The sequence below is a fragment of the Bactrocera neohumeralis genome, chromosome 6 (assembly GCF_024586455.1).
Source record: "Bactrocera neohumeralis isolate Rockhampton chromosome 6, APGP_CSIRO_Bneo_wtdbg2-racon-allhic-juicebox.fasta_v2, whole genome shotgun sequence".
Classification (NCBI taxonomy): domain Eukaryota; kingdom Metazoa; phylum Arthropoda; class Insecta; order Diptera; family Tephritidae; genus Bactrocera; species Bactrocera neohumeralis.
This window is the reverse complement of record NC_065923.1, coordinates 19,802,954-19,826,348: the sequence shown is the minus strand read 5'-3', so window position 1 is coordinate 19,826,348 and position 23,395 is coordinate 19,802,954. Positions and strand designations below refer to the sequence as shown.

At 32.7% G+C, this 23,395-nt stretch overlaps 1 protein-coding gene across 2 annotated transcripts; it reads right to left on the bottom strand.

The window, feature by feature from the left end:
- Positions 1–1,057: 1,057 nt before the first annotated feature.
- On the bottom strand, positions 1,058–16,167 carry LOC126761594 (zinc finger protein rotund). Of its 2 annotated transcripts, XM_050477907.1 has the most exons (6): positions 14,980–16,167; positions 8,811–9,521; positions 8,595–8,711; positions 7,237–7,275; positions 3,049–5,902; positions 1,058–2,979 (listed from the first exon to the last, which is right to left on the bottom strand). In XM_050477907.1, the coding sequence occupies exons 2-6, from the start codon at positions 9,303–9,305 to the stop codon at positions 2,279–2,281; spliced, it is 4,206 nt and encodes a 1,401-aa protein (XP_050333864.1). In that variant the 5' UTR covers positions 9,306–9,521; positions 14,980–16,167; the 3' UTR covers positions 1,058–2,278. The 2 variants fall into 2 exon arrangements, with proteins under 2 accessions (XP_050333864.1, XP_050333865.1); XM_050477908.1 differs by lacking the exon at positions 7,237–7,275.
- Positions 16,168–23,395: the final 7,228 nt, after the last annotated feature.

Below are 23,395 nucleotides of genomic sequence, written 5' to 3'. Positions count from 1 at the left end.
TAAATTGCAAAGAGCTTTCATTGATTTTCGAAGCTTTCGCTTGCTAAATTTTTCTAATTTTGTAGCTTTCGAAATTATTACAACAGATTGCAAAATATTTCGCAAAATTTGAAAAAAGCCTTAACTAAACTGCAAAAAAATTTCATCGATTTTCGAAAGCTTTAATTTTTTTAATTCTTTTAATTTATAGCTATCTCAAAATTGTTGTAATAGTTTGTAAAAAAAATTCAAAAAACTTAAAAAAGCTTTCCAAAATTGCAAATAGCTTTCACTAGTTATTGGAAGCTTTCACTTGCTAAGTTTTACTTATTTATAGCTGTCGCAAAATTATTGCAACAGATTGTAAAATATTTTGCCAAAATTGAGAAAAGCTTTCAAAAAACTGTAAAGAGCTTTCATTGAGTTTTGGAAGTGTTCACTTAATAAGTTTTTTTTTTAATTTTTAGCTATCGTAAAGTCATTACAACTTTCAAACAATATATCTACGTTAAAAACTTTAACAAAATTTAAGAAATATTAAGAAATTATTTTACTATATTGTCGAAAAATTTATAAAATCCTTCATCGGTTTGCAAACAATTTCACAAGATTTAAAAAAACTTTCACTAAATTGTAAAACGCGTTTACAAAAAAACAAAAGCTTTCAGTGGTTAAAATTTTTTCTTTGTAACTATCCAAAATTACGACAACTTCCATGCAACATTCGTAAAAGTGTTAATTTAAATTATAAAAGTTGTAAAAGCTTTCAAAAAAAGTTGAAAACTCTTCCCAGTATTTAAAAACTGTTTTTACTACATTGCGATTTGTAAGATTTTAAAAATTTTAGTGTAAGCATTCACAAAAGTGTATTGGCCTGCCATATAATTTCATTTGAATAAGCCAAAAATTAAAAAAATTAGCGCAAGCTTTCACAAAATCTCTTAAGCTTTCGTGTAATTTTTTTAAGCTTTTAATAAATTTAGAAACTTTAAACAAAATCTAAAAAAATTGGAAAATATCATAGTGAGCTTTCAATAGAGCTTTAAACAAATAATCAAAATCTAAAAAATTTAAAAAATCTTAGTGAGCCTTCACAAAACCTATAGAGCTTTCATATAAACTTTTCCTCCAAATCGAAATGTTATCAGCAAACCCCAAATAATTTTAGTTCAGCTCAAAATGCTTTCATTCATGTCAGTAGAGCTTACACGCACGCATTAAATCCTTGAAGCTTTCACTAATTTTTTAAAACAACTCAATTTTGTTGTAATATCCGCACTTATCAATTTACTAACACAAAGTTTGTCGAAGTTCAGCATGATACCGCAAAACACGCAGTTCTAAATCAAAATAAGGCAACTTGTTTTCTCCAACAGTTCTCCGCTTTCGCTAGCATACTTATTTAAATTTGTTCAGTTAATATTATTTTAGTACAATGCTGATTATAAATGCAATTTGCAATAGAGCTTAGCCAAAAGTTTAAATTTAGAAAATATACTATGTAGATTTGTTACTTCTTTTGCTGTTATTTTGATATTTAAAAACTATGAAGATGCATAATTTGCCACGTATAAAACTCGCGGTTACTTATATACACCACTTTCGGTTCACATAAAGAAGTTTTGAATATTTTTGAATTTTGTTTCATCTTGTTTTTTAATAAAAAATATTTTGTGCAAAGTAATTGGCTGCCAATTTTGAGATCTTTTCAAGAAATGAAAATTTTTTTATTTCAACTACAACTCGAACTCTAAAATGCACTCGAAACTGTGTGAAGCGAGTGACTTTGAACTTGAGTTAAATAATTTTTTTATGATTAAATGTATATTTTAACTAATTGCTTGTAATTATTTATAGCTACATAGACCAATCAATAAAATCACTAATTAATTAAAATGACGTTGTCGACTATTAAATTAATAATACCATTAAAGTTTTAGTTTTTCATCTTAGCTCAGCTGTGTTACGTGTAAAAGCGCTCATCTCCGACAAATCGAAAATGAAAGCGCGCCATTTAACAAAAGCGCCACGAAGTGAGCTTTCACATTTTCATATTGCACTGTTGTTTGTTTCTTGGTTTTGTGAGACATTCCAGCTCAGAGCTGCCACAGCTACGTCAGCGCTTTTGGGTAAAATCAATGAGTGATAATACCATTTACACTCAATGCAATTGAGCGCTCAACTCAACTGCTATGCAAACCGTCACGTGTTCGCCCGCGCACCTCAACCGCAACTTTTCACCTTGATTTTAGTTACTGTTTTTGTTTTTGCTAGCACTTCAGTGGCCGCCAACCGCGCTCTACGTGCACTCGATGATCATCGGCTGACTGGATTCGATCACCGACGGACGCGACTCCTGATTCTGCGCATGCTGATGAGCTGCCGCTGCGTGAGCCGCCGCCGCTGCGGCTGCGGCCGCGGCATGTGCTGCTGCTGCTGCAGCGTGCGCGTGCGAGACGCTCATGTAGGCGTCGTTGGGCGCAACACCGGGTGGGGAGTTGACCGCGCCAGCGCCACTGCTGTTGGCGGCGCCCGGTGGTAGTAAATGCATTTGCTGTTTGAGGCTGGCTTTCAGTGGATGTGCTTGCTGCTGTTGCTGCTGCAGCAGCTGTTGTTGTTGTTGTTGCATGTGTTGTTGCTGCTGCTGTTGTAAGCTGTGGTGGTGTTGTTGTTGTTGCGCGGTTGAGCCAAGCAACATGCTGGCGGAGGCGTTGGGATTCGTCGCGGCGCCGGATAAATGTTGGGCAGCCGCCGCTGCCGCGTGCTGTTGCAGCATGGCGGCGTGCTGCTGCTGTAGATGCGCGTGCGTTTGCTGTTGTTGTGTTTGTTGTTGATGTAGCGGATTGATGGAAATCAGACGTGGCGATGTCGGACGAACGGCACCGTTGGTGTGGCTGCTCGCGCCGCCGCTGCTGGGTGGCAGGTGACGCAGATGTGGATGCATTTGTTGTTGCATATGCTCGAAGGCCTCGCGCGAGTCGGGCTCAGGCACGTATTTATCTGTTTGCAGGAAGAAATGAAGAAGTTATGCATTAATAATTGCATGGCGCACTTTCTACGCAAACTTACCTAAACACTCTGAGGTTGCCGCCGCGGCCATGGCCAGCTCCTCCTCCAGATCGTTGGGTTTACAGCTCGTTGTCTTCCAGTGAGTGCGTAGGCCGGATGCGCTTATGTATTTCTTGTCGCATCCCTGGCAGACGTAGGGCCGATCGTTGGTGTGCAGGCGCTTGTGGAGCTTTAGATGCACGAACTGTGTGAACTTTTGTGGGCACAGATCGCAAGCGTACGGCTTTTGACCGCTGTGCAAGCGCAGGTGGGTCTTCAAGTTCGATGTCGACGAGAAACGCTTTTTGCAGATGTCGCACTGATGTGGCTTTTCACCGGTATGCACCAAATGATGCTTCTGCAAATGCGCGAGCTGTGTGAAACTCTTCGTGCAGACATTGCATTTGAACGGCCGCTCGCCGGAATGTGTGCGCAGATGCACTTTGAGATTGCTCAACTGGCCGAAGGTCTTACAACACACATTGCATTCATAGTGCATTTTGCCGTCTTTCTTCTTTAACGGATATGGCAGTGAACGGTAGCCGCGCGCAGCCAACGAGTTCGGGCTGAGTGGACTGCCGCTGCGCGGACACGAATTGCCATCGGGACTCAGGCTGCTGGGCGGTGAAATGCGCAAAGGTTTCATTAGCATCTGTGAGCTGGACTGCAGTAGGTGCAGATTGGGTGTGGAGCCGCTGGACCCATCCCATTGACGTTCGAAGGGTGAGTGTGAGCTATGTGGCGGCGAGTGGAAGGTGGATGTGGGCATATGTGAGAGTGGATGACCGCCACCTGGCGCGCCACCAGTCACGCTACCGCTGGAATAAGGTGAGTACGCGGAGTATGGCGGCGTTTGATGGCCATCCGAGACGAAGGCGCTGTGCGCAACATGCGCTGGCGAGAATTTCACATCATGGCCCGGTGCTGGCGGTGGCGAACAGTCGTCCTTCAGACTGCCACGGGACGATGCAATTAGCATTTCGGTGTCGTGCAGCGCTGCTGCATGCATATCAGGCGCCTGTGCTAGGTTGGAGCTCGAGTCAGGACTGACTGCATTGCCATAACGGTGCGATTTCTTATAGGAGTAAGCCATCTCTGTGGGTGATGAAGGTGGCGGTGTGGCCGCATTGGCTTGACGGCAAGCTGCCGCCGCAGCGGCTGCGGCCTCCAGCCGATGCTGACCCGTCAATATGGTTTCGAGTATGCTGGAGGAGGGTGGCGTGAAGCGCATGTAGGCAACACCAGCCGCCGACGCTGATTGTGTAGCTGTGGGTGGTAGTGGTGGTGGTGTGGTGGTCTCAGCTTCATAGTACGCCTTGTTCAGTGGCACAATGGTACGTGTCGCATGACCGTTGCTATTATTAAGGCTACGGTCCACCATGATGACGGTGCTTGAAGCGTGTTGTTGTTGCGTCGTTGAACCAGGCATATGGTCCACATCCATCGCTTCATCGTCTAGCTGTGTTGAGGATGTACAAGCGGGTGTGGCTTCATTGGCCGCCAGCAAATCATCTTCGCTGGATGTGGCACCAACTGTGGGCAGTTCGTCACTGGTATTCTGTTTGCTATTATTTGTGTTATTTAGGTGGCACATGGCCTCAGTCTTAATGGCGCATTTGCTATTCTTGAATTCATATTTCAGCGGCATTTTCACCTTGAACTTGCGATACTCGTTCTTATCGCCACCACCAACGCATTCCATAGCGCCGGCAGCGGACGAGACCACTGCGGGTGTCACTGACGTGGCTGTGGCACAGTTGTTGTTAACAGTCGCATTGTTGTTGCTGTTACTGTTTGCCGCAGCGGCTGCCGCGGCCACAGCTGCAGCCACGGCCGCTTTCTGCGGATGCGTGATGACAGTCTCTTTTGGCGCAATCGCTTTCTTCGAACAGTCCAATACGTAGTTGTGCTCACTCTCGCTATCGCTCGAGTCCTCGGGTGGCGTCAGTCCATCCTCGTGATACTCGTTGCTGTGGTAGCCCTCATCGGAGCGCACCGAACGTACGCTTCCGTCGTTTGGCGTCAGCTGATGTTCGTAGTGTGTGTCTTTGTGTGGCAACGGCGAACCCGCCACATCCTTCGCCTCCTTCGTGCCACACTCGCTGTTCGCCGGCGAGCGTTCGCGCACAATGACCGTCGCGCCCGGCTCCTGCTTCAGATGCAACACCGTCTGATGTTGTTGTTGCTGTTGCATTTGTTGGTGGTGGTGTTGCAGCTGTGTGACGGGAAGTTGTTGTGTCGAAAGTTGATGTGCGCCCGGCCGCTGCGTGGACTGCGCATGCTGTATGTGTGGCAGTCCGACCAAATGCTGCGGCATATGACTGGCGTTGGCGTCACGACAACTGGGTGGCGATGGACTGGGCGTAATGGAGCGTCGACTAACGGTGGTCGCATTGCCCGCCACCACCGCCGTTAATGGTGGCATTGGCAGTCCCATCACGTAGGTGATGTGATTGTATGCCACTTCGGGTGGTATCTCGGGCGCTGGCATGCAGTACGGTGAATTCGAACGCAATTTCGCTTTATGGCTCAGCAGCAATGTGCTCGTTGCTGGGGCATTACTCGTTACATCTTCATCTTCGGCATCGGCCTCCGCGTCTTCATCATCGTCCACAGCCTGCTTGCATGCGCCGAAAATCGTGCGTTCCGGATCGACATCGTAGCCCAGCCGTCGTGCGAAATCCTTACAATACCACACCATCAACTCTTCGTTGGGCATTATGTCACGTGTGGTGTAGAAATAGATGTTCTCCTGATGTTGACAGGCGACCAAATTCATCACCGACAAACTGTAGGCGGAGGCGACGTAACGCATCCAATTCGCTTGCGCACGATCCGAGCCGTCCAGATAGTAGAAGTAGTCATCTTTGAAGATCTGTTGGCGAAATGCGTCAATCATGTGAGGGGAAGAGAGGAAAACGAAAAGAAATTGGGGAAGTTTGGTTAGCTTATGGGATATAGCCAAAAATATATTGTCAACAAGTTGAGTTAGTTGAGTAAGAAAAACAACAACAAAAAATATAGTGCGAAATGGTACAAAACACTTATTTGCTGGCATATAGGCCGCAGTGTTGTGCACCATTTTGCCGGTTTCGGAAAAATTTCGACACAAAAGTTCAGAGTTCAGTCTACAAAGTTGCGTTAGAGTTCGCTTTCAATGAGAAAAAAAATTTAAAACAATGAAATTTATTACATTATATGCAAAAAGAGTGTACAACGATAACAACATTGGAAAATTACACATATTCAAAAATATATTTATAGTTATGTATAGCGAAACACCAATTCGTAAAAGACCAATAACAGGCAGTATTAATAAATAAAAATTAAAAGTAAATATCTTTTGCTTATAAAAACTAAAATAATATTAATAAAATAAATGTAAATTAGTATAGGTTTAATTTTTTTTTAATTTTAAGCATTAAATAGCTGAGTATGCGCCTGAAGGTATGCTAAAGTGCGGCAGAAAGTTGATTATAGACGTTGTGCTTTGAAAGCACACTTTAAGTTCGTGAAAACTTGCACAGATTTTTTACGCGAAATTTTATAAAATTTTAACATAATTTTTTTTCTCATAAATTTTACTTTGAAATTTATAAAATTTTAACAAAATTTGTTTTACTAATAATTTTATAATTTTTTTTATTTCATATAAATTAATTTTTTTTTTTAAAAAAAAAATTTATTTCATATAATGTATACTCTTTGTGATTATAAGAGACATAAGGGTACGCTAGGTCCAGAATAATGTTAACTCTAGTATCAGGAGTGTTTTCTAGAAAGCATAAGCAGTGGTTCAATAAATAAGAAAATATATTTTTACTACAAAAGAGACGCTTAAATACTTAGACGACTTAGTTAATAAAAAATATTTTCTCAATATATTCTTATACAAAAACAAAATAATATTAATTGCTTTTGCAATAAAAATCATCTGTAGTCAGCTTAAGGTTGTTAAGTAAATAAATTAGCATACACTCAGGCTGCATGAACTCCAAAATATAAAGTTAAAATACTAGAACCAAAATATTACAGTTATAAGAGAATGTCAAAGAGGGAAATAGAGAGAGATAGAGCTATAACAATATATATAGAGAGAGATAGAGCGAGAGAGCGACAGTGAGCAAGAGTGTTGAACGTCGAAAGTAGTTGTACTTAACGTTTAAGAGTTAGCGGTAAAAAAAGTTGTTAAAAAGCATAAAATAGTACCTTAATGTTCCCGTAGGTTATGTGGCGTGTTTCCTGCACCTGATTATTTCGAATTTTTGTAATTTTATTTTTTTCATTTTTCAAATGCGTATGCGTTTTAGAATTTCGTTTTTTTTTGTTCGATTTTTAGGTTATGTCGAATTTGTAGATGATTGGTAGAGTTGTTGTTATTTGATTTTTGTTTGTTAAGTTGGTGATGGTAGTTTTGGTGGTAGGAATATATTTATAAATATATATGTATGTACATGAAATAAAATGGAAAAAGTTTGGTTTTGGTTAACGGTTAGAAATTTTATAATTTTTATACAAATTATAGTTCTTTTGATAATATAAGTAAGCATATTGAAAATTATAGAAGTCAAGATTGGTTAATTTATAGTGTGGTATGATGGATGGTTTGATGGCTTGATGAATTGGTAGTAAGTTAAAAATGGTTTCAGGTATGTTGGCTTGATTTTGCGATGGTTTTATGGTTGCTTTGATGAATTTAAGGTTAAGTAAACAATAATTCATTTTGAAAAAAAAACTTAATATGCTTTGCCTATAAAAGCTTGAAAATTTTATGCATGGCGCGCTTAAAAGTATGCAACAAAAGCAGCATTTTTTTATAAATGAAATCGATTAGATGATTTTAACAAAAAAAAAAAATATTTCGAAAAGTCTTAGATCATAAAAATATTTTGAAGTAAAAAGCTTCATTGTAATTATTTAATTATAATTAATAATTATAAAAACGAAAAAAAAAAAATTAAAAAAATGGAATTTAAATTTTAAAAAATTATGATATTATAAATTAATATTTTTTTTAATTTTATTAATTAATTAAAATTAATTAAGTTAATTAAATTAATTAAAATTTGTTTCCCAAAAAACATATTTTTTTAAGTCTTAATATTTCTTTTTACTTTTAAATTTTATTGATTAAATACAAAAAATTTTAAACAAATTAAAATTAATTATAAATTAATTTAATGAATTAAATTTTTAATTGCTTCAAAATATTTTTGTGAGGTATTAAACAAAATTTGTTTTATTGTAATTATATTGATTAATTACAAAAAATTAAAAATAAATTAACTAAACAAAATTATTTTTTTAATAAAATTATTACTTTTTAAATTTTATAAAGATAGTAATTTAAATAAAATTTTTCATTAAATTTTTCTTAATAAAAATAATTATGCAAATTAATAAAATCAATAAATTTCTTTTTCCAAAAATTTTTTAATTTATCCTTTTAAATGTGATGCTTTGAGTTACTGAAATGCTTTGAGTGGCCTATAAAAGTGCTGATGACCCTGCTTTCTGTAGCATTAGAGTTGTTGTTTTATTATTATTTTCATTGTTTTTGTGCTTACCCGCCAAAAATAGCGCGCCTTATTCGTATCGTTGGGATAGTTCGGAGTTGGAACGCCTTCAAAGGGACCAAAACGTGTGCCGCGCGGTATCACACCAGTGCTCCAAACTCCTTCAGTCTGCAAAGTCAACAAAAGCAATACAGAATTTTAATTTCAAATCAATAACAACAACATTATACATAGATATGTATAAGAAGTAGGCGCTCGGCGGCTTACCTTAACATTTGGCGTTGAGAAAACCATCGATGGTTTCAGTGTTAGGCTGCGTGGCAGCGTGCGATCAGCCCGATTCGCTATGCCACGCTCACATTGCACATCGGGCACTATGTAAACGGCCAGCCGTTCGAAGTCCTCCTCGCGCATGCGCGTCACATCGTAGTCCTGTGTGCCGTCTGGTGAGGGACTGCGCGCGCTGCGCATTGGCGCTGTCGTCGCTGTGCAGGCGGCCGCAGATGTTGTGGCGGTGGGCAGCGGCGGCACTATAGCGGGACTTTGTGTTCGATGTGACAGCGTCGGCGTCGACGTCGCCGCTGTGGACATTGTGCGATTATTGGCTGGCTGTTGTTGTTGCTGTTGTGATTGTGTGTTGACGGTGGTGTTCATGTTGTTGTTAGTATTGTTGTTACTAATACGACTAATGCTAGTACTACTGTTGTTGCAATGCTTTCTGCTGGTGTGTGCTGCTGATTGTTGCGCTAGTTGCACGTTCATTTTGTGTGTTTTTGTTTTGGTTTTTGATTGATTTTTTTACTGCAGTTTTTTATAAGAGTTTTGGAATTTTCGTACAAAATTCTGTATTTATCGCTTTACTTATGTTGTAGACGAAGTGTGTGTATGTGAATAATTATAGTTTTTTGGTTAGTTATACAGGAGGTTGCAGTTCCCGCGTTAGTCCGTTGCGAAATGACTTTTTGTGATGAAAATTTCCTAGAAAGAGAAAAAAAATTAGTTAGAATTATTGCGATTTTTTTAAGTGCTTATTAGAAAATATATTATTTAAAATATACGTAAATTAAATCTTTTATGACCTAGAATCATTAATATTTAGTAAATCGACTTATAATTCTTTAAGAGCAAAAATTTTTGAAGAAAATGTTTACTAAAATATTTTATATCAAAGAATTTATCATAATTTTTATAGCAACATATTTTAAAAAATTTGCCATAATTTTTTATAGCAAAGTATTTTCAAAAAATGCCATACTTTTTTATAGCAAAATAAATTAAAAAAATATTTTACAGCAAAGCATTTACCATAATACTTTTATAGCAACTTATTTTAAAAATTATGTTCAATAATATTTTATATTAAAACCTTTTTCATTGCCAAATTAAAAAAAAAAGTTTGCCATAATTTTTTATAGCGACATGCATAATTAAAAGAAAAGTTTGTTAAAAATTATATAATAATAATGTTCGAAAATAAAAAAAAAAAAAAATTTAATAATAAAAACAATATTTAACAGACTAAAATTAGAAATAAAATTAAAATATAATGATATGTTTGTAAAAGATTGTAAAAAATGTTTTTTTTTAATTTGTTTTAAACATTTTTTTTTAATTCTTTTTCAAATTTAATTAATTTAATTTGATTTAATCTTGAATTACTTTGTTCAAAAAGAGTTTTAGTGTTTAAGAACTCTTTTTATTTTTTTTTTTCATTTAATTAAAGTTTTTAACAAAATACAACCAATCAAGTGAAGAACAAATTTCATTTCGAAATTTTGCTAAATATTCAACTAACGCTTGAAAATCGTGCGCATTCACGCACACGTCTATCTAAGGTTAAAGTTGAAGGCCTCAGATGTATATCTTGCTATGTGCATATGTATGCAATTGTGTGTGTTTGCGTGAAAATTTCGCAGCAGTGTGCTCGATAACCTTAAACTTGAACTACAACAACACTAGCCGAGAACTAATGACCTTTGGACGTAGTAAAAATAAATTTCACCATGAATTTGCTTCCTCTCTTTTGAGCCTCTTTCCACTTGCCATGAACTCTGCTTCTTGTTGCTTTGCTCAATAAAATATTAATTTTATATTATAATTGTATTAACAGCCAAGGTTAGAGCGTTCGTTTGCAAATTTATTTGCAAGTGTGTGCGATGCATTACTTCACTCACACACACCCACACATACTCACGCTCACACTCTTTCTGAAGAGCATTTGCCCTTTTCGTCGCGCTCATGCAAAGCGTGATTGCCGCCGCTGACCACTCGAGTGCCACTACCCAATTACCTACTTATTGGCGCATGTGTATGTGTGGCAGTGTGTTTGTTGTTTATTAGGTTGGGGGTGTGCACGGACACTTATATATGCACATGTGTTTGTTGAAGGGTTTGAGCGCGCAAACAATGCAAAAAAGTGCTAAATGCCAAGGCTTTATTTGCATGCCAGTGCAAAATATGTAAATATGTATTTGTGTGTGTGTGTATATATACTCGTGTATAGTCTAAATAGCGCTCAGTCGGTATTTGTAGTGACGACAGTTGCAAAGTTTCGCTGCTGCATTTTCACTTTTACTTTAGCTGCCGTCACTGGCCCTGCTGGCGTAATGCTTCATTATTTCTGGCTTGTTGAATTCGATTTTTTCGATCGGAAAAAAGAAAATATTTATTGACTTCCCCAAGTACGTACTTACATATCCGTGTATGTATGTATATGTGAGTAATATTTATGTATTTATATGTATGTGTAGATGCAGTAATGCAGTCGTGCTAGCAGATGGCGTTAGATTAATGAGCTATATTTATGAGATTACAATAAATTTTAACGCAAAATTTTGCAAAATTAATCAGTGTATAATATTTTATAGCAAGAATACATACTATCTGCTTCTGAAAGACCCTTCAATAATAAAATTTTATAGTATATTTGTATAGCAATATATTATATTAATAACATTTAATTAAAGGAATGATAATTAATAATTTAGATTAAATTAAAAAGGGATAAAGCAAATCTTCCTTTTTGATATTTTGAAGTAAAATATAACTTTTTTTCAAAAAATTTTATAGCATATTATGGCAAATTTATGAATTATTTGCATGCAATAAAGTTATAATAAAAAGTTTTTCTCATTTTCTGCTTCAAAAATAAATTTAAAAAAATTATAGCAAAATTATGGCAAAATTTTTAAAATTATTTTTATGCCATAAAGTAATAATACAACTAAATACTAAAAAATTTTGTTTTCAAAATGAATTCAAAAAACTTTGTTGGAAAAATTATGGTAAAATTTATAACAATGCTTCATAAAATGCATTTTTTTATGTTTCATTTTCCCTACTATTAAGCAAAATATTTAAAGAAGATGTATAAAAAATATGCCATTAACATAGATATTTTGAAAACCCTTTTTTTGCTTGCTGGTAAATTTTTACTATTTTAAGTTATATAACATACCAAAAAAATATATAGCAAATATATAATAAACAGTACGCCATAATTATATATTCCTGGTTTTATAGTGTATATTTGTCACTTGTAGATTTTGTAGAAATTGTGAATAATATTTTATAGTAAAATATTTTGAATAATATTTTATAGCAGATTATTTTGAACAAACATTTAAAGCAAAATATTTTGTATAATATTTTATAGAAAAATAGTTTCAATAATTTCTATATTAAAATGTGTTCTATAATATATTATGGCAAAACATTTTCAAAATATTTTTGTACTATATACTATTTTTTTTAATAATTTATAGTTTTTTATAGCAAACATTTGCCATACTATTTTTATAGTAAAACTTTTGCCATAATATTTTATGGCAATATATTAAAGAAAACCTCTGCATAATGTGCTATAATTTTGGCTGTTTTCAATAGAAGTGAAGAAAAGAATTTAGACATAATTATAGCAAAGATTAAAAAAAAATTATAGCAAAAAATTTAAAAAACTATTTTTCCCTAAAAATCTATCCATATATATAATATTTGTATATTTATTTGATTTTTTACATTTTTTGATATATTTGTAGATTTTTTTATATTTAACTATATTTCAAATTTAATAATATACCCTACTTAACTTTAAAATTTATTTCTAATCTTTTCTCTCTGTAAAAACCCCATTAATTGTCAATTAGCAAATCAATATGCCACGCACAAATTGTTCACATTTTATGCACCCCTTTGACAATTCTATCGCCTCTCCAGCATTGCGTTAAGACATCGCGCTCCCATTGTCTCGCCTTATTGGCGACTATTAATAAATAGAATATGTATTTGATATTTGTGCAGAGCAAACCATTCACCCATATATTAACATACATATTCATATATTCTCACACATACACACAAGCACATTGATTGCATTATAAATAAATTTGCATGCAGCACTCAAGCCTTGACGCATTATACAAACAGTTCCGCGTATAAGCAACACTTGTCTGTATGTGTATGTGTACAAACTCTTCACCCTTCCTACTTTGCACACACACTTTCTCCTCTCTTTCTTTATCAACTCAACCTTATCTTATCGCAAGCTTTAAACTTTTATGAATCGATGAGTTCGTGTGTGTATATGTAAGTATGCACCCACACACTAACAAAGTATCATTTCAATCGCTCTACGTATGTATGTGTGCGAGTAATTTGCACGTGTGCGTATTTGTCCATGACCATGTGAGCGCAACCAATTTACGTCTGTTGCATTCTTTGACGTCGCCAATTTTATTTATACACATTATATGCAAATTGATGTGTGTGTGTGTATGAGTATATATATATGTTAGTGCAAACACAGACGATTTTACGTATATAATATTTTTCAGTGTCTTTTTAAATGCAAAGGGTGATTGAGCGTGTATAAAGAGATGAGTAACAGTATGTTTTATACGAAATGTTCTCATTGAGTGACTTTAGTATTATTATTAAGTATTTGTATTCATAATATATTATTTTACGACATCATTTGCCACCAGTTACCATTTCTAGCCACAACTTTTGTTCATTTTCCCATTATAATCCCTTACTATTAAACTCAAAAACCACTCAATTGCTTTACTACTCATTATGCACTATTGAGTAACTTTTTTGTGGCTCTCTTTCTTTACCTTTGCATTTTTCAATGCCAGCCTCATCATTTGTGAGAAAAAAAAGACTCAATTTCAATTCCACTCAAATGCTTCCGTTTGACACTCAAGTACTGCAAGACCCTCCAGCTGTCAAGCGCAACTTGTGCAATATATTTGGTAACCTCGTTAGAGGTTACGTACTTGATTTTGCTGCACAAATGTCCTCTACAGGCAATATATAACCGGCGTGCATGTATATGTGGTGGGGTGTCTTCTTTTGCTCTATACATACAACCATACATAAGTGAGTTGTAAATTGCCTTGAATGCGTCTGCTTGCGAGATTTTTCACTGCAAAATGGTGGCGGTGAAGGTGAAATTAAATGACGCATTGGGTTTGTTAAATCACAAAAAGAAAATTACTGAAAAGCGAAAGTCAATAAAGAAAACTGAAGGTTGCATTTATTTAACTAATTTTTTTTTTTAATTTTCATAACTTTTTTGTATAATTGTTTAATTATAACTTTTTAAAATTTTTTCCTATTTTTTAACAAGTTTTTTGTTTAATAATAAGTTAATTTTTTAATATATTTAATTTTTTTATTAATTATTTTTGATTTTTAATAATTTTTTAAATAATATTTTAGAATTTTCGGCGAACTAATTTTATATTAAAAAAAAAGAATTTAATAATTATTTTTTTATACTAATTTTTAATTTCGATGAAATATTTCAATTATTGTACTTATATTTTTGTTTAGTATTTTATTATTTTATTTTTTTAAATTTCATTGATCAATTATCTTTAAATAAATATTTTTAAATTCTTAATATTTTTTATATTTATTTTTTTTTTTTGTTAAATATTAAATCAATTTTCCCGATAAATTATATTGAAATTCTTTATTTATTTTTTTAACAATAATTAATTATTTTCAATTAAAACTTTTTCAATTTTTTAAATCTGTTATTCTAATTTCAAAAATTATTTCATTTCCGGTTTCGATTATTATTTAATTTAATATATTTATCTTAACTTACACATTTTTATATTAAATTAATATGTTTTCTATTTAATTTTTTATTTTTAATTGTAATTTAATAAATTATTTATTTAATTTTTGCTAATAATACTATTTAAATTTTTATATTTATTTTTACTTATTGGATCACGCCTATGTACCGAAAATTTTATTGGAAAAATTCGAAATTGTGTATATAAATTAAATTTTAATTAACTGATATTAATTATTAATTTTTTAATTTTTATTAATTATAATTTTTAATTATTTTGTTTTTAATTATTTTTACTTTTTAAAATATTTTAACCAAACTTATAAGTCTAAACCCATTTTTGCTTACCATACGCCTACGGCTACTCATATCCATCAGACCCTACACGACGTATGAGTAACCTTTTCCATATGAATTCAAGCTGAAGTGCATATGGCCTGCAGTAAATTATCGCACACAGCTGCTATTCACTTTAATTTATTTGTTTTTTATAAAAATTCTCACATATATATGCGTGCGTATTTGTACTACAAAATATATATTATTTATTTATTTTATTTTATTTGTTTTTATTTAAATTTTTTTTTAGAAAAAAATATGTGTAAAATGTAAAATTTTCACTTTCATGCGAATATTTGTAGGCAACAAATTGACTTTTGACGTTGTCTTTTTGCATTTGACATTGAGCAGGCGACTGTTGCTGTGAAAAATTCTTAATTTTCATATATTTGTGTGCCACTACAATTTTTCACGTCATACAAACTTGCGAACTCGCACTCAATATGCACTCAATTTACAATTTTTTCGCTTTAGAATCGCTCAGTGTGTTTGTTGTATATATTTTTTTGTAAGTTGCTAATTTTGCTATACTTTTACTATATTTGAACATTTACTTTGATTTGCATGCGCGCTTGCCGCTGCTGGCGCTTGGAACTCGTAAGTTTTGCTTCAAGGCTGCGCCGGAAAATAATTTCACTTTTACTAGAAAATGTGCAAAAAAGAAATGCTTTACGCTACAAATTCGCTACAGCATGTCGGCATTTATACTATTTGCTGTTTATTTTTAAACTGAAGGGTTGCGCCGCAAACATACAAACACACAAATCTACTGCTTGGACATTTCCGATGCGAACGTGTGTTGGCGTGCGCCAAAAAATTTTGCGCTTTGCAATTTTTATAAAATTAATTTTCACTATTTTGCACGCAATTGCTGCAAAATTTAAAGAATTTCTTTACACTTTGTACTTTTTCAACTTGTTTTTGCACTTTTTCGGAATTAAATTTAATTTTTATTGATTAACCGCAGCGCTCTGGCCCTTTAGCATGGCAGCAGAATGCAACACAAGTCAACAGTATACAGTTATTGCAAAGTAGATTATTTTATTAAAATTTTTAGTTTAGTATTTGAGGCGCTTTCAACAAGTATTAAAGTAGAAAATTATAATATTTTTTACAATATTTTTTTTAGTTAAATTTTTAGTAAGTTTGTTTCTTGTTCTCTACATCTTGCGCTCTTGCAGCTCGACGTTGACATGCGAGTCTGCATTCAAAAAATGCACTAAAATGTATGTGTAGGCGCTGAGCAGCCAATAGTCGAGCTGTAGGAGCGTTCAAGCGTTGGCGCGTCTGCCGAGCGCGAGCGTTGTCGAGCTGTCAAAGTGAGTAGAATATTGCCTCCATATCTACTGCTGGCAGAAAACGAGAAAACGGCCAAAAACAACAACAATTTAAGGACAATAAGCGACTAAAACTGGTAACACTGCTTAAAAATAAATATTTTTGACTCGATTTAATTGTTGTTAAATATAAAATTCAACATATTGCGTGCGACTCAAACGAAATGCTCAGCGAACTCTCAAAATTATATGCATTTGTATGTAGATTTGTGTGCGCCTGCATATGCGGAAGTGTTGTTGTGCACAAATGCAGTTGCAGCTGCCATCCACTACTGACCCATTTTTCTAGTCACCAACACACATTTAGCACACACGGAGACGAGCGCGCAAAGCTTTTGAGCACCCTTAAATTGCATTGCACTCAAGCGTCAAATGAGTCGGCCAAGCGCTCTCAGCGCACACAAAATATCAAATGAGCAACACATATGCATTTTTATGAGATTTTATGTGTGTTGGAGCGCTTATGTGTTTTTGAGTGTTTGAGACTTTGAGTGCTTTGTTGAATGACTCACTCAGTTCTTATCAAATAGGGGTTGCTGTGCATTCGATTGCCAAGGTAGCGCCTGTAGTGGCCATCAACTGCCGGCTGCAGCGCTCGGCTGCCCAAAAGCCAGAAAGCTTTCGTTAGACCGCCAAAAAGCTCTGGACTTGCCATGGTCAACGCAGCATGGCGGCAACCAGCACTCAACGGTTACTGCGGCATTTGTGCACACAATTTCGAATCTGTTGTGGAAGGCACTGGCGTGCTTGTCATACACTTGGCAAGCAGTCGGCGCCAAATCATAGACACACACATCTACAAACACATGAGCACAATAGGTCCCACTCTCCGCTTGTGCCTGCACTTAATGTCTTTATAAGCTATAAGGATTTCCTTAATATTTTTGCACTTTCGCTCTCACACTCTTGTGTGTTCGTTTGTATTTTTCGCATATATGCATGTATGTATGTATTAATACATGCATTAGCTTATTGTAAATAGCAAAGGGCGCGTTGCTGTCGTTGCACAGGTTGCTTAGCAGGTATTAATTTTGCTTGTGCTGCCATTTCTGCTTCTTCTTGTGTGTCTATGTTTAGCGTTGTTGTTATTGTAATTACTAATTTTAGCAAAGCGCCGTCTACCCACCAAATCTGCTGCATTTCGGTGCAAATTTTTTGCTCTAAGCTGTAGCTGCTAAAATTGGTTTGCATTTTGGTGTATTTTTAGGTTAGTTCGGGTTCGCAATTTAATCGAAAAGGGTTTAAAAATACAGTAAATGTAAATATGTGTGTGTGTGTGCGAATAATTGTATGTTGAATAAGTTGTGTCTGTAGCATTGGCATGCCTTAGTTTCATGACTGTGACTAAATGTAAAAAGACAGTTGTTTACAAGCATCTTTCATCACAAGACGAATGTTGTGTTTTTGTGTTTGTGCATTTTTATAGCCGGTTTGCCGCAGTATTTTTGCCAATTTCGCTTTTATACAATTACATAATTATTATTTTGTATTATTCGTTGTGTATGTGAGTGCTGCACAACACATTTTCGCTCAAAAAGTGAAATTCTTGAATATAATTTTGCTTCCTGGTTGCTTAGATGCGTGTGCAATGTTGCTGGGGTGGTGTATATGTTGCTAAACATGCAAGATGAGCGTGGAAAAATGTTGTTCTTCTGAGGTATTTATTCATTTTATTTGCTAAAGTGCTATAGCGTTCAGTGTATAAATAAGGTTTTTATTTGAAATATAGTCCTCAGCAACATGTTGCATAAGACATGTTTATGATAATGTTGCAGGCCAACATAAGAGCATACATAAGAGTTTATATTGCATAATATACAATTTTGAGTAGAAATTGTTATGAGTTTTGACAAAAAAAAAAATACAAAAAAAGGAAATATTTTTTAAATATTTAACAAGTATCACCTAACAAAAAAATCAAATAAATATTTAAAATATACAATACAGAACTTAATAGGTAATAATTTAAAAATCAAAAATTTCATAAATTAAAATTTAAGCTTGGAAAAATTTTTTTTTGCAATTTCAGAAATTTTTCAAAATTTCAAAAAAGATATATTTAATCGATTTAATTTTTAAGTTTTAATTCTTAAGTACTAAGAATAGAACAAAAATAAATATTAATTATTAAGCAAGTATCTGTATAAAAAATTTTAAAATTAATAAAAAGAAATTATAATAAATAAATACATATATTATTTATTTTCAGGTATTGTCCATTTTAATTATAATTATTTTTCTTTTTACGAGTATTTCCAAAAATGCTATATATTAATTTTTTTAAATTACTTAATTAATATGTGTTTAAAATAATTTTGGATTAACAAAAGCTTACTTTATTTAAATTTTAACACATTTTTGTTGAAGTTTTTAAGAATTTTTTTAGAAACAAAATACAGTTTTCCTATATTTGGTTAAATTGTTGGACAGTTTAAAATAATTTTTTAATAAACAAAACTTTTTTTTGATAATTTGTTTAATGAAAATAAATTGCAAAATTTGTTTTATTTATTTGAAGTACTTTTATAAGTAAATTTTTTTCCATATGATTATATTGAGATATGTTTCGGGATAATTTTTAATAAAAACGAAAATTTTTATTTTTGTAAATAAAGTTTAGAACTATATTATAAAGAAAAAAAATTGGTTTAGCGAAAAAAATTTTATTTTTGTAAAAAATATTCAAAAAAAATTTAATTTTTTAAAAACAAAATTAAAATTACATTACAAAAATGTTAAATTTTCTTTTTCCAAATAATTATAATTTATTTTTTAATATTTTTTATTACGAAAATTAAAAGTTTTTTCTGCAGGAACAGTTTTCGTTTTTATTAAGAATTATTCTCAAAAATATTTCCATAAAAGAAACATAATTATATTAAAAAAATTTTAAATTTTTGTTTTAGAAACAACTTAGATTTTTTATTTTTTCTGTACCCACCTTAGTTTTATTTTTTTTAATTTGTTTGTTATTTTTATTAAAATTTTTGTTCAGTTTTTTGGTTTTAGAAATATTTCTTAAATTTGTATTTATATTTATTTTTTATAATTTTTTGTTCAAGTTTTTTTTTTAATTTTTCATATTTTCTTTATTTTAAAATACTTTTTTATGTTTTTTTGTATTTTCTTCAATATGTTCTTACACAATTTTTGCGCACAAAAAGTAGTTGTATAGTTTTAAATCAGTTCCAGTGCAGAACTGTACTTTTGAGGTTGATGTCTGTAGTCCGTTATGTAATAACAATAATGTTTCTTTTTGTTTATTAAAAATGTGAAATTTTCACTCCAAAAAATGCACTTTTTTACTAGAAGTGTGTTTATTATGAATTTTTTTACAAAAGTTTTATTAAACAGTTTCTATATTGGTTTGCTGTGTACAATTAATGTGGCAGTGTAGATTTACAAGGCAGTTTGCATAATTAACTATTGGAAAGTTTTATACCGTTATTTGCTGAAAGGTTATTTCCTGCGTCGCTTCAATATTTTTCGAGTTGAAAATTATACTCTCTTTAAGGTTTAATGTTTTTAATTATTATTTTTTATTTTCTTTTAAACAAAACGTTTTTATGTATATTTTTTATAATTAGAAAAACTCATTCGTTATTAAATAGTTTAAAGTTTTAAATTTTTAGATTTTTATTTTGAGGTATTTTTTTCGAAATAATTTTTATAAAAATTTTATTATTTTTTTATGATTAGAATAACACATCCGTTTCTAATATTTTAAAGTTTTTTCAATATTTTTTAAATATTTTTTTTTTTTAAATTTTTTTAAATAAAAGTGTTTTGTAAAATTTTTATGCTTTTTTGCTTTTCAGCAGAACACATCCATTAGTCTCTTAGCTAAGTTATTAAAAAAAAATAGTTGTGCATTTCTGTTCTCTGTTCGCAAATAATCTGCCGCTTTTGCTTTCAACTTTGAAATTTGCATATCACTTTCTTCCCCCACGCTGACGTGCTGATACTTAATTTCTCGTGGCACAAAAATGAAAAGAAAATTATCTTGTGAAAGTGTTATTCGATACCGCAAACGTAGGATTTTTACTTTTACTCGAATCCAACCTATCCTATGCTCTTTCTTTGACCGCTAACCGCTACCGCGCGCCATACAAAAATTTCGAAACATAACCGAGCACCAGCAATGACATTCTAAAGTGCAGAAATGCGAAGAACTGCGAACGTATCCGCGGCACACAGTGCGACACAAACACAAGATCAGCGGCTACGTGGCGCAAAATGCAACGCTGAGTGCAGCATGCAGCGGGACGCGGGACGTGACACGAGGGAGACAAAAAGCACATAAATACATATACACATAAGTATAGAGGTATATATGTATGTATTGTTTATGTGCTTATGTATGTATGCATACATAAAAGAGTAACTGAGTGATCCAATGAGGGCGGCGGAGAAGGGTGTGAGCAATTGTTGTCTTCTATACATAAGTATAGATTCATATACATATATATAGTTATATATCTATATATACAGCTATAAATGTCATAAACACTGATGTTTCAGTAATTATATAAGGATATGTATAAATGTGTGCTCACATTAACATTTCAGAGGGGAGAGTGCCGCCCCGTAGCCACTCAGCTCATTTGTATTTGCAGGAGACGGAAGCGTTTAGTGCAACAGGGTGTAAGTGTAGCGCCAGTAAGCACTCACCAGTTGCGGTGTGCCAATTGCTGCGGTAATTTGGCGCTGATGAGCTGTTATGCTGAGCGCTGAGCGTAATGGCATACTAACTAGCTAGAGGTAGCAAGCAGCCATAACAAATGTGGCGGGGGAAGGCATGCCAAAATATTTACTTATTAATAATTGCAACACAAACACATAACAAACCACACTCATACTTACAAACACAGAAGTAGTACAAACACATTGTTACACCTGTGTATATTTTTATAGCTTCCTTGTGTCCTTGCTTATGTCAAATATACACGCCAGCTACGCAATCAGTTGGCATTTTTATATGAGTTTCTGAAAAATTTGCGGGCGCGCTTGTTACGCGCTAAGGGTCGCTGTGGCATATGTTCGCTATCACAACGAGGAAGTGAAAATTCTAATGAACTGAAAACAAAATAAACAAATAGTGAAATATTGAGTAAAATATTAAGCGTATGCACGAATGCAATGAAAAGGAAGAGCGAAAAGCGATTGAAAAACGAAAAGCCATTCGCTTTTAATAACGCAATAAAAATGTTATAAAAACAAGTGTGCTTGCGAAATTGAAAGGTGACCAGCAATAAATGCTGTTGGTGAATTTTTCATATGCGTTTTTGAATAAATTTTTTCTTAAACAAATTTTCCATTCAACTTGTATAACAAAAATGTTAGCAATTTCAATATTTTTAAAAATTAAAAATTAAACGAATTTTAATAAAAAATATTTTTGAAATTTTATAAAAAAAAATTTATCAAATTTTTTGAATTTATGGTTTTTGAAAAAAGTGTCAGCAAATTAAAAAATATATACATAAAATAATTAAAAAATATTAAAAACACGGATAGAAAAATAAAAAAACAATACTTTTTCATATTACTCAAAAATTAAAACAATAAAAATATTTTATTTAACAAAAATTAAATTAATGTTAAAAAGTAAACAAAAATTTAAATTGTTTAATAAAAAAATTGAAATAAAAAATATAAAGTAAAATCACTCAAAAATAAAAAAATGCTTGTATAAATTACATAAGTAATTAAAAAAGTTATAAAAAAAATTAAAAATTTTGAAAAAAAATTAAAATAAATAAAAATCAAGAAGTGTGTAGTAATTAAAATATGAGTGGCTTAATAAAAAAAATTAATAAATCTATAATTAAAATAATTAAAATTTAGAAAAGTTTTAAAACTAAATAAAATTAATAAAATTTAAAAATATTAAAACTATTAAAAAAAACATAAAAAATGAAAAAACAGTTTAATGAAAAATTAAAATAAAAAGGTTATGAAGTAAAACTGATTCGAAAAAGTTAAATATCTGTATAAATTACACAGATAATTAAAAAAGGTTAAAAATTAAAAGTTTTGGGAAAAAAAATTTAAAAATATATATGTATATCAAAAATATAATAGAAAATAATATATGAGTAAAAAAATTAGTAATAATGATAATGAAATTTTTAAAATTAACAAAATAAAAAAAAATAATAAAAGTTAAAAAAAATGTATACGAAAAAATTAAAAAAGTCTTAAATAAATAAATATTAAAAAATAATAATAGAAATATAGTTGTTTTATTAAATAATTAAAAAAAAATATAAAAATAAATGTTAAAACAAAAAAATAAATTTTTTGATAAAAAAAATAAAATAAAATAAAAACTAGGAAAAAAATATAAAAGAAATAATAATTAAAATATGATTTTTTTAAGAAAAAAAGAAATAAAATACCTTATAAAAAATTGTTTAAAAAATATTTGAAAGAATTTTAAATAATTATATATTATAATAAATTGTTCGAGTGAAACATGTAATAAAAAATTGTATGTTACAAACAAATTCAAAATTAAAAACAATTAAAAATTATGCATCTGGTCACCTTGCCGCGACTGCTATACAAGTAGAATTACGGCGCATCGTCGGATTGCTCATCCGCACGCGGCGCTTAGACCGGTAGCGCATAAAAGTTCTATTTCGCAAAGCGCAATGAAAAGTATAAAAATTCACACACACTCACTCATGCATACATTTTTAGTGCATCAGCCAATGTATGTACATTTTTTTGCTTTTTTGTTGGCGCGCTCGTTACGGCGTTAGCCGGTAAAAAGCGCTTCGCGTCTAATCGCAAAATTGCATTTGAAGGACATTCGCTGACGCCGTTGCGAAAGCACTCGAACAACAACGCTTTGCACACACAGCACAAAACACACACAAACACATACAAACAAATTGAAATGCAGGCGACGCGCGTTGCACGCCAGCAGATGCTAATAAAATCTAACGTTGTGGAGGCGGGTGTCAGACAGACGGCGGAGGCAAGGGTGATGACAACAAATATTTGCGTTCGCTCGTCGCGAAGCGACTCTGGCTGCGATGCGGAAAAGCGTTTCTGTTTTTTTGCCGACGCCGCTGGCGGCT

Coding starts and splice junctions, on each gene's coding strand:
- LOC126761594 (XM_050477907.1), bottom strand. CDS start 9,305: ATGAACGTGCAACTAGCGCAACAATCAGCAGCACACACCAGCAGAAAG. Junction 7,276..8,594: donor AGGCGCGCTATTTTTGGCGG/GTAAGCACAAAA, acceptor CGAAATAATCAG/GTGCAGGAAACACGCCACAT. Junction 5,903..7,236: donor TAACCTACGGGAACATTAAG/GTACTATTTTAT, acceptor TTTCGCCAACAG/ATCTTCAAAGATGACTACTT.